Source organism: Carya illinoinensis, chromosome 11 (assembly GCF_018687715.1).
Source record: "Carya illinoinensis cultivar Pawnee chromosome 11, C.illinoinensisPawnee_v1, whole genome shotgun sequence".
Taxonomy (NCBI): Eukaryota; Viridiplantae; Streptophyta; class Magnoliopsida; order Fagales; family Juglandaceae; genus Carya; species Carya illinoinensis.
In genome coordinates this window covers 18,057,411-18,069,515 of record NC_056762.1, presented here as the reverse complement: position 1 = coordinate 18,069,515, position 12,105 = coordinate 18,057,411, and the positions used below count along the sequence as shown (strand labels likewise).

At 39.5% G+C, this 12,105-nt stretch overlaps 1 protein-coding gene across 1 annotated transcript; it reads right to left on the bottom strand.

Moving 5' to 3' along the window:
- Positions 1-7,629: 7,629 nt before the first annotated feature.
- Positions 7,630-11,411, bottom strand: LOC122281311 (the record flags this gene model as incomplete). The annotated part of the gene is made up of 4 exons (XM_043092687.1): positions 7,630-8,340; positions 8,470-9,121; positions 9,551-9,801; positions 10,302-11,411. Coding segments are annotated over 4 exons (2,724 nt in total), but the record flags the coding sequence as incomplete, so codon positions are not given.
- Between the last annotated feature and the right edge of the window lie 694 nt (positions 11,412-12,105).

The window sequence follows — 12,105 nt, the reverse complement described above, 5'->3', positions numbered from 1 at the left end:
TGTGAGAGAGAAAAAAATGGGCAAACTTGGTTAATCTATCAACCACAGAAAAAACCATAGAAACTCCATTTGAAAGAGGCAAGCCTTCAATGAAGTCCATGGAAATGTCCAACCACGGAGATTCTAGTATGGACAAGGGCTGCAATAGGCCAGGGTACGAGACATTCTCATTCTTACTGACTTGGCAAACATCACATTCCTTGACCAATTTCCTGACATCTTTCCTCATACCCTCCCACCAAAAATCTCTTCTAGCACGATGCAGTGTTTTGTGATACCCAACATGACCAGCTTGTGAGTTATTATGAATATACTCGAGAATTTTAGACTGAATAGAGGATGCAGGAACAACCACCATCTTACCCTTCCTCAACAACAACCCTTGTTGCATGGAGAAATGTTTAGGACCTGGTTCTCCAAGCTGCAACTTAGTAACAATATCTGCTACCCTCGGGCACAAAGAATAACTCCCTTTAAGCTCATCAATCCACAAGGGAGTGGGAAAAGAAATCACTGCCAAGACAGCTTTCTCTTCCTCATTCTTTCTTGATAGGGCATCAGCCACCACATTCTCCTTGCCTTTTTTATAATCCACAGAAAAATCATAACCAATGAGTTTTGAAACCCATTTATGCTGTGCTTCAGTTCCAATCTCCAGTTCCACCAAGAACTTGAGTGCTTGTTGATCAGTCTTGATTTTAAAGGAATGGCCAAGAAGATAAGGTCTCCATCTTTGCACAACGGAAACCAAAGCCAACAATTTCTTTTCATAAGTTGACAGCAATAATGCCTTCCCTTTCAAAGCTTTGCTGTAAAATGCTATAGGTTGAGACTCTTGCATTAACATTGCACCAAGACCCACACCAAATGCATCACACTCAATGGTGAATGATTTACTGAAATCTGGTAATCTCAACACAGGAGGATTGCTAACTGCTGTTTTTGACATGTAAAAAGCAACAACAACTTTTTCATTCCAACAAAAAGAATTTTTCTTCAACAACTCAGTTAGAGGAGTTGCTATTGAACCATAGCCTTTAATGAACTTCCTATAATAGCCAGTCAAACCAAAAAACTCTCTTAATGCCTTTAAGGTTTTAGGAATGGGCCATTGAACCATAGTTGCTATTTTTGCTGAATCTATTTGCACACATTTCCCAGAGATAATATGGCCCAAGTACTCAATCTCATATAACCCAAACTTGCACTTTGACATTTTAGCATAAAGAATATGTTGTCTTAATATGCCTAAAACAATTTTCACATGCACCAAATGGTCTTCAACAGTTTTACTATAGACCAGAATATCATCAAAAAAGGCTAGCACAAACCTCCTTAAAAAAGGTTTGAAAATGTGGTTCATCAACCCTTGAAAGGTGGCAGGTGCATTAGTGAGCCCAAATGGCATCACTAAGAATTCGTAATGGCCTTCATGTGTTCTAAAGGCAGTTTTCTCAATATCCCCTTCTCTTACTTGAATCTAGTGGTAGCCAGCCCTTAAATCCAACTTTGAAAAAATCTTTGCCCCAAACAATTCATCCAAAAGTTCATCTATAATAGGGATTGGAAACTTGTCTTTAATAGTTTCCTAATTTAAGGCTCTATAATCAATACACATATGCCAAGTTCCATCAGCTTTCTTAACCAACAAAACTGGAGAAGAAAATGGACTCTAACTAGGTCTCACCACAACAGAATGCAACAAGTCATGAATAATTTTTTCTATTTCAGACTCTTGGTAATGAGGTACCTGTAAGGTCTAATAGAAACAGGTAAAGCCCCTTCCTTCAAGTTAATTGGATGGTCAAATTCTCTTCTTGGTGGTAGTCCCACTGGTTCCTCAAAAACATCAGCAAACTCCTTGAGTAACCCAAACATTGGTCCTTCATCACACACTTTAGTAGGCTCTTTGTTAATAAGCATCAATTGCAATAACCAACCTTGTTTATTCACAAAATCAAACTTGAAGCCTTTAGCACCAGCCAACATTTGAACACTTGCAGAAGTCAATCCCTTCAGTTTAATGGCTTGACCATCCCAATTAAAGCTCATGGTCATATCCAAGAAATTCCAAGTAATCGAGCCCAAGGTCTTCAACCACTGGACTCCAAGTACTACATCACAACCTCCTAATGAAAGAACATGAAAAGGAACAGGGAACCTAGAGCCTTGAATCTTAATAACTTCCTGCCCACTGCCTTGAGTCACAATTTTTTCACCATTAGCCATAGAGACTTGCAAACAGGAATCTTGCTGAACCCTCAGCTTTGCTTCTTTAACTACTAAAGGGTCCAAAAAATTGTGTGTGCTCCCTGAATCGACCAGAACTTCAACAACACAAGAACCCACATATCCATGCAATCTCATAGCATTACCACAAATACAACTTGAAATGGCATTGACAGGAACTTCCAAGCTATCAACCTCTTCAGACTTTGGCTCTGCAGGTATAGTAACCTCAGACTCGTCAACTTCTAGTTGGTTTTCTATATCAGAATCAAGTTGAGTAAAATAGACTTTTGGTTTCTTACACACATGATTTGGGTTCCATTTTTCCTCACAAAGGAAACACAGGCCCTTTCTCCTCTTTTCATCAATATGAGAAGGGTTTACCTTCTTGAAAGGCAACAACCCTTTGTGGTCCTTAGAAGCTGAATCATTAAGGCCAGTATTGTTAATTGGCCACTTATCAGTATAATGAGTAGTAGGTCTCCAAGATTTCCTAGAGGACAGCACATATTCCTCCTATAACTTTGCCAGACCAAAAGCAGTCCCCAAATTTAATGGATTGAACATTTTAACAGGAATGCGAATGTCATCTTTTAATCCACTTATGAAGCAACTCATTTTGTGTCTTTCAGATAATCCTCTCAACCTATTAGTCAATGCCTCGAATTGAGAAGTGTACAAACTCACAGAAGAAGTTTGTCTCAACCTAGTAAGAGCTTCCATAGGATCATCAAATGAGGATGGTCCAAATCTTGTTTGTAAAGCTACCACCAATGTCTCCCAAGAATTAAATTGCCCCGAATCTAAACCATTTTGGTACCAAACCAAAGTTTCCCCATCCATATGGTGTGAAGCTACCATTAACTTCTGATGGAATGGAACTTGAAAACAGTGAAAGTATTGATTGGCCTTAAAGACCCAACCAGTAGGTTCAGTTCCACTAAAACGTGGAAAATCTAATCTAAAATTTCTCTGAGCCCCACCCCTTTCATCATGAGTTCTAGTATCATTATCTCTATCATGAGGGCTCTCTCTCTCTCTCTCTACGAGACATTACATTCACTGTTTCAACCAAAGTTTTTAATACATCAGAAACTTGATCTAACCTTTCTGCCATGCCAGAAATTGCGATCTGGTGATGCTCCAATTGTTGCTGCACCATTTCTTGCTGTTGACCTTTCAATGCTCCTCGTGTCCCTTATGCCATTAGTAAGGATCGACCGCTATGCTGATACCAATTGTTATGTTCTTCTTGCTCAAGATAACTCCAGAAGAAGAACTCTATTTTAGGCTATTGGAAATAGAGCAGCAGAATGCAATACACTTCACAATCACACAAATCAAGAAACAAACACAAGAACAACCAAGAAACTACTATAATTCTTTGGTAGAGATTTTCAAGCATTCTCTAAGCTCCACAAGTTCTCTCTGTAACAATTACAAGAATTCAGATAATTTTTCAGTAAACAGAACAGCCTTTTTATACTACACTTCCCATCCTAATAGAAAAAACAACTAACAAACTAAATGCAATTGAACATGACGTTGCTTTGCTTTCATTCACCCCTTTCTAAAGTCTTATCGTAATGCACCATTTTATTAATGTCTCAACACAGCATATTGTAGCTCCACAATCACTTCTCCCTTCCCATCAACACGCATTGTTTAACAAAGGCAGTTAAAGCCGTTAGTCCTCCCTTCAGCCTTCAATCAGACACACCTTATACTAAAAGATGCAACTTATGGACTTTGACTCACCAAGGTCAGTCGAATATGTTCATGGTTAATGCGAGGCTAGTTTGAATCTGAACTACATTCTTCTATCCATGCATTGTGCAACTTTTGTAAAATGTTATCAGAAACCGAGTTTTGATGAGATGCGGGGGAAACTCATTGTCTTTAGGGGTTACATTCAGTTTTGACCATCTTGAGAGATTATTTCCTTTTCTTTCATATGGGACCCTTGCGCAAGGAGACAAATTATTGGCAACCAATTTTGTCTCAGTAAAATAATGAGTAGTGCTACATGTATTTACTATTTTATTTATACTTTTACTTACAAGATTCATTTTATTAGTTTTCTTTTAAATTTTAAATATTATAATTTTAAGCATATTAATAATTGACATGTAGAAAAAGAAAAAAGTTTTTGCAAGTTTTTCTAAAGTATATTTAACATTTTCCTAAAATAATTTGATTTTAATGTATGCAAGTTTTGAGCAGCCTATTTGAAAATAGTGTGGCACACAATTCATATGAAGAAATTAACTTTTTCATTATGGATTTTAATTTTTTTTATAAATTAATTGCAAGGTATATGGTCATCTTTTTTTTTTTTTTTAACAGTATATGCTCATCTTAAAATCGTATCTGAAATTCCTTCTAATCTTAAAAGGTAAGTCATAAAAGCCTCATGGGTGATTTCGTATGCATGCCCTGAGAGTTGTCCAACTTGAAAATGCCCCACATTTTCATTGTTTGCCTTCTTCACTCGTGGTAGCATGTTCCTTCTGCCTACTTTATGGTTCGGTTTCCAGAAACTTGTTAATCCAACTACTGAAGTGAGATTCCTCACAAAGATTAAAAATAAATAAATATATAAATACATTTTGAGTACTAAAAAAAAAAAATTGATGGCCTGGAATTGAGCCACCAATGTGGGCTCTAGGAAGGTTGGGCTGCGGTGGTCCCCTGACGAACTCGCTGTCGTTGCCCGATCGCGTCTAGATCTCCACTTTTCGGCTAGGTTCTAGACTATTTAGCCCTATTTTGTAAAAGAGAAAATTATTTTATAAAGAATTAATCTTCGCGTCAGCCCTTGTTTGGGAGCAGCCGGACGCACACCCTACGTGGTGCCTGTGTAATGACAAAAATGTCCCTAACTTTCCGTTCCCTCCCTCAGCATTGGGAAACATTTGAGTTTTCACAAACTTGAAAGCACGAGCTCCTCTCTCCCTCGTTCCGTCGAAAGCATCCCCCCTCCTAGCACTCTCAGCCCACTCTCCCCCTCATCTCGCCCATCCTCTCCCACAAACTCCGGCGGCCGAATCTCCTCATCTGTCTTCTTCGATCGTCTCTCCTCATCCTGAAAGCACGAGCTCCTCTCTCCTCATCCTTTCCATTCGTCTTCTTGGATCTCCCTCCCTCGTTCCGTCGGCAGCGTCCCCCCACCATAAAACTATGAGCCCACTCTCCCCCTCGTATCGCCGGACGTCTCAATCAAACTGGCCCTCCCGAAACTCCCATAGGCGGCTCGTCTTGTTCAATCTCAGCCCTCGAACCCAAGCCCACCCGAGGAGATCAGTCCCCAAGCCGTGGGTCCCTAAGTCCACCAACGCGAAGCGCTAAGTCCACTGCTGCGAAGCCACCCTCACACCCTCACTCCACCAACGCGAATACCTAAAATCTGTGGAAAGGTAAATAATCTATGAATCTAGGGCTTGGGGAAAAATTATTTTTGATCTCTATTTACTTAATTATTTTTGCTCCCTGTATTTGCTAGAAACTAATGCTGCGGGGCTGTAGATGTTTTATACACTTATGCTTTAAAGGTTTTTCCCTTGTATATGATTTCTTTCATATAGAAGGTATTATCTTTATTTGAAATGTGCTGGATCTTCATAGATAATTCGAACGCTGGACGGACAATGGATTCCGACATGGAACAAGGTACACAACATGAGGCTCCTCAATTCCAAGTACATTGGTGGTGATGGCTTCCGACATGGATTATTTTGGTGATAGACAGACTACTCCCTTTTTCGTGAAGTATCATTGGTGGAGATGTCATATTTTTTTTGTGAAAATGACTATTTTTAGTGCATATTGTCTCCATAAACTTGTAGCTATTGTAAATTCTAGACATTGTTTGATGTGAACCCCAATCGACTCGCTTTGAGACCCAACAACAATATTGGAAAAAGCAAACCCAAGAACGCCAAACTCAAGTCTATGGATGGAGAATTTAGACCCGTTGAAATCTCGTTCCAAGAACCTATATTATATTAAAATCTAGACCCAATGAAATCCCGTCTCAAGAACCCAAATTACAAGGAGGAACGCCACAAATGTTGTGATTTACCTTTAATAAGTTCAAGAATTCAATTAAGAACACGAGGAGAAAACTCACTCACAATGAAAATTCAATAAAAAATGTCTTTTTTCTCAAATGAGGCTACAAGTGCCTTAAATAAACAATTCCCAAAACCCTAAAGGAATAGTGCCGCGGGTACTGTAGCGTGAACAGTGCCGCGCTACAGTAACTTCTAAAACCCTAGTTCACATAAATTAATAACTTTCCAAATATGCCCTTGGCCAAAATACAAGGCCTTCCCAAAAACCCTAGTTCATTAGAAATAAGATATATGGGCTAGACATCTCCCAAGCCCAATTATTCTAGAATAATTCCTTTGACTAATAAAATAAGCCATTTCAATGAAATAAATAAGTCCATGGTCTTTAATAACAATCGGCTCAAGTCGTGTCTTCCATAGCTTGGATCAAGTGGATCAAAATTGGTTCTCATTCTTTCAAGCCCATCATGTGTGTTGGGCTCTTGCTAGTTTCATCCCAATTGGATTGAATCAATTCTTACATTGCTCCCTTAATCTTCGTGGCTCTTAATCTTGTAATTGATCCTTAAGACTTGATCTGCCTTGGGCCCCATCATTCCCCCTCTCCTCAAAAGGATTCGACCTCGAATCTCCACCTGGATCAAAGGGAAAAAGATTAGTAATATTGAAAATAACAAACACATGATACATACCTCGAAGATCCACGAGATATGAAATATCATTAATTTTATCAAGAATTTGGAAATGTCCATCCAAGCTACTTCTGTCATCCACAAACAAAAGTATCAGAGTTAAATAATTATGTGGATTAAAATCATAAACAACTTCAAAATGAGAATATGAAGTAGTAGTATGCAAGGTCCTATTATATGCAAACTCTTTAAATGGCAAACAATCCTCCCAAGTTTTTAAATTCTTATGAAGAATAGTGCATAAGAGCTGAGTATTAGAAACAATACTCCTAGGTACAACATGAAGTCGCACTATCCCCCTGAAAAATAAGTTAGCTATGTTTGTAGTATCATCAATTTTATGACATGGAATGAAATGTGACATTTTGCTAAATCTATGCACAACCACAAAAATAGAATCTCTACCCCTTTTAGTTGTACGCAGCCCCAAAACAAAGTCTATAGATATGCCTACCAATGGTTTACTAGGAACGGGTAAAGTTGTATACAACCAATGTGGCAAAACCTTAGACTTGGCCTTCCTACATGTAATGCACATGTCACAAATGCAATTGACGTCTCTTTTCATCTTAGGCCAAAAGAAATGTTCATCCAATAATTCAATGAAAGGCAAATGATACTCCCACAATTTCAAAAGGAGAATATGAAGTAGTAGTATGCATGGTCCTATTATATGCAAACTCTATGAATGGCAAACAATCCTCCCAAGTTTTTAAATTCTTATGAACAACAGTGCGTAAAAGCTGAGTTAAGGTCCTATTAACTACTTCAGTTTGACCATCAGTCTGCGGATGACAAGTAGTGGAAAATAAGAGCTTGGTACCCAATTTGCCCCACAACACCTTCCAAAAGTAGCTAAGGAATTTAACATCCCTATCATAAACAATACTCCTGGGAACACCATGGAGTCGCACTATCTCCCTGAAAAACAAGTCAGCTATGTTTGTGGCATCATCTGTTTTATGGCATGGAATGAAATGTGCCATTTTACTAAATCTATCCACAACCACAAAAATAGAATCTCTACCCCTTTTGGTCCTAGGTAGCCCCAAAACAAAGTCCATAGATATGTCGACCCATGGTTCACTAGGAACGGGTAAGGGTGTATACAACCCATGTGGCAACACTTTAGATTTGGCCTTCTTACATGTAATGCACCTGCCACAAATGCGAGTGACATCTCTCTTCATCTTAGGCCAAAAGAAATGTTCATGCAAAATATCCAAAGTCTTCTTGACACCAAAGTGTCCCATTAATCCACCACCATGTGCCTCACGCACTAGTAATTCACGCATAGAACAACCTGGCACACAAAGTTTGTTTTCTTTAAACAAGTAACCCTCATGCTTGTAAAACTTACCAAATGCCACCTTATCACATGCCACGTACACATTAGAGAAGTCAACGTCATCGGCATATAGGTCTTTTACATATTCAAACCCAAGCATCTTAGCACTCATAGAAGTAAGAAGTACATACCTTCGAGACAAAGCATCAGCAACAATGTTCTCCTTACCTTGCTTGTAACAGATGACATATGGAAATGTCTCAATGTATTCCATCCAACGAGCATGCCTTTTATTCAACTTACCTTGACCCTTGAGATGCTTTAATGATTCATGATCGGTGTGGATCACAAATTCCCTAGGCCATAGATAGTGCTGCCAAGTCTCCAATGCACGAATAAGAGCATAAAGCTCTTTGTCATAAGTATGGTACTTGAGTGAGGCCCCACTTAATTTTTCACTGAAGAAAGCTATGGGCCGCCTATCCTGCATCAAAACAGCTCCAATCCCTATACCTGAGGCATCACATTCAATCTCAAAAGCTTTGTTAAAATCAGGTAATGCTAGCACAGGTGCAGAGCACAACCTTTCTTTAATGGTGGCAAAAGCATTCTCTTGAGTAGCCCCCCAATGAAACCCAACATTCTTTTTAATGACTTCAGTGAGTGGTGCAGCAATGGTGCTAAAATCTTTAACAAAACGCCGATAAAAGCTAGCTAAACCATGAAAGCTTCTTACCTCAGTGATAATCTTTGGCGTTGGCCACTCCTTGATGGCCTTGACTTTCTCTTCATCCACCTCAATACCCTTTGTACTAACAACATATCCAAGAAAAACAACTCTTTCCATGCAAAAGGTACATTTCTTGAAATTAGCATACAACTTTTCACATCTCAACACATCAAACACATATCTCAAATGCTCAATATGCTCATTTAAGTCCTTGCTGTACACTAGAATATCATCAAAATACACAACCACAAACTTGCCAATGAATGCACGTAGGACATGGTTCATCAATCTCATGAAAGTACTGGGCGCATTTGTAAGTCCAAATGGCATAACCAACCATTCATAAAGGCCATACTTAGTCTTAAAAGCAGTTTTCCATTCATCACCCTCTTTCATTCTAATTTGATGGTACCCACTTTTAAGATCAATTTTACTAAAAATACAAGAGCCATGCAATTCATCAAGCATATCATCTAATCTAGGAATGGGATGCCGATACTTTACCGTAATATTGTTGACCGCCCTGCAATCAACACACATTCTCCACGTCCCATGCTTCTTTGGCACTAATAGCACTGGTACTGCACATGGGCTCATGCTCTCCCTCACGTAGCCCTTGCTCATCAAGTCCTCAACTTGCCTCTGAAGCTCCTTTGTCTCCTCTGGATTACTCCTATAGGCTGGTCGGTTTGGAATAGCAGCTCCAGGTACAAAATCAATCTGATGCTCAATGCCTCTAATGGGTGGCAACTCATTAGGCATCTCCTCTGGGAATACATCATCAAACTCCTGCAACAAGGAAATAGCCAAACTAGGAAGAGACTGGTGAATGTCATCAAGAGTAAGATAAGACTCTTTATAGATAAGAAAAATCATAGGGCGATCTGCGAAGAAAGCCCTCTTAACCTCACTCTCTCTGGCATAGAAACTCACTTTTGTCTTTCCTTTTCTCTCTGCAGACTCTCTTTCTTTTTTCTCTCATGGCTCTACTCTTTTTTCTCTACTCTCAGCCACATCTCTACTTTCTTTTCACTCTTTTTGTTGTGCTCATTTTCACTATCACTCTTTCTTTTCTGCTCAATCTCTTTTTCACTCATTCTTTTTTGATCACTCTCATTTTCACTCTTTCTTTTTTGATCACTCTCATTTTCACTCTTTCTTTTCTGAGCAACCTCACTTTTCAGTTTCAATTGGTCTTCATAGACCTGGCTTGGAGTTAAAGGAGCAAGCTTGATTGTTTTGCCCTCCTTTACAAAGCTGTACATGTTTTTGAACCCATCATGTGTCACCCTCCTATCATATTGCCACGGCCTCCCCAACAAAATATGGCCAGCATGCATAGGCACAACATCACAAAGCACCTCATCCTGATACCTTCCAATTGAAAAAGGAACTAACACTTGTCTATCCACCCTAACTTCCCCACAATCATTCAACCACTGCAATTTGTATGGTCTAGAGTGTTTTAAGGTTGGTAAATTCAGTTTCTCAACCAAAGTAGTGCTAGCCACATTAGTACAACTCCCTCCATCAATAATCATACTACATACTTTGCTGTTGACATGACATCTAGTATGGAAAATGTTCTCTCTCTGTTGCTCGGCATCATCCACCTTAATGTGTGTGTTGAAAGCACGCCTAGCAACAAGAGATTCACTCACAGCATATATCACTCCTTCGTCATCACTAGCATCAACCAACTTGGGCACTCCATCACGATCATCCTCACTCTCAGTCATCACCTCCCCATTGTCACGCATAATCATCACTCGCCTATTTGGACATTGAGAAGCAATGTGCCCTGAACCCAAACACTTAAAACATTTAATATCTCTATTCCTTGAAGGTTGAGATTCTACCTTGGCTTTGCTGCTAGGTCCCTCATCTTTGCCCTTAGGTGGTTCAATCTTTCTCTTTGCTTCAGCAGGATCATTCCTATCCCACTTTAATTTCCAAGTAGTGCTAGGAACCGAAGTGTACCTTGCTGTCCCTTTTCTCTTTAATTGCCTCTCCACCTTCATAGTCATGTGCACCATGTCCTCTATCTCCACATAATGTTGCAATTCAACCACATTGGCTATATCTCTATTCAAACCACTCAAAAATCTAGCCATGGTGGCCTCCCGGTCCTCCTCTACATTAGCCCGAATCATAGCCACCTCCATCTCCTTATGGTAATCCTCCACACTCCAAGATCCCTGTGTAAGATTTTGGAGCTTTTGATAAAGGTCCCTATAGTAGTGACTAGGTACAAATCTCCGCCTCATGAGAGCTTTCAACTCTCCCCATGTCTCTATAGGCCTCTCATGATTCCTCCTCCTAGTGGTCACTAATTGATCCCACCAAATAATAGCATAATCAGTGAATTCAATTACTGCCAACTTTACTTTCTTCTCCTCAGAGTAATTATGACAATCAAATACCAAATCTATTTTTTTCTCCCACTCTAGATAAACCTCTGGGTCAGTTCTACCTTGGAAAGATGGTATTGTCATTTTGATGCTCCCCAAGTCTCTATCGACACCATCCCGACCCCCTAGGTTCCCCTCAAATCCTCTTTCACGCCTAACTCCTCTATGTCTACCCAACCCAATTTCAGATGTTAGGTCTTCCTCATCCTCATCATCTCCTTCATTCTCATATGCATTTTCAACCCTAGGCTCACATTGCCTCCGATTTCTCCCACCTTGCAAATTTCTAATCTCTGCTTGTTGTTGATTCATCCTATCCTCCATTTGTCCCAATAGCATGTTCATCCGCTCAAACTGTTGTTGCATGGCTTGCAACACAAATGAGTTATCTGCTATCCCCTTGGGTGATGAGCCACTGCGGTGAGACATTGTAATGTGCAGCAAAAAGAAAATGTTAGCAGAAAAAAAGGACCTCACACGCTCCCTTACGTGTTTACACTCAAATCATGGCACTCCACTCGTGTTTCACTCTGAATTGGCTTTTTTTTTTTCGATAATAATCTCACACTCTCTTGCCTTTTACCTCGAGTTTTCCCACTCAAATTCTTTCAGAACTAATTGAACTCAATCAAGACAAAGCAACTTTGTTTAATCCCAACTAGCAATTAGATCCAAGAAACAA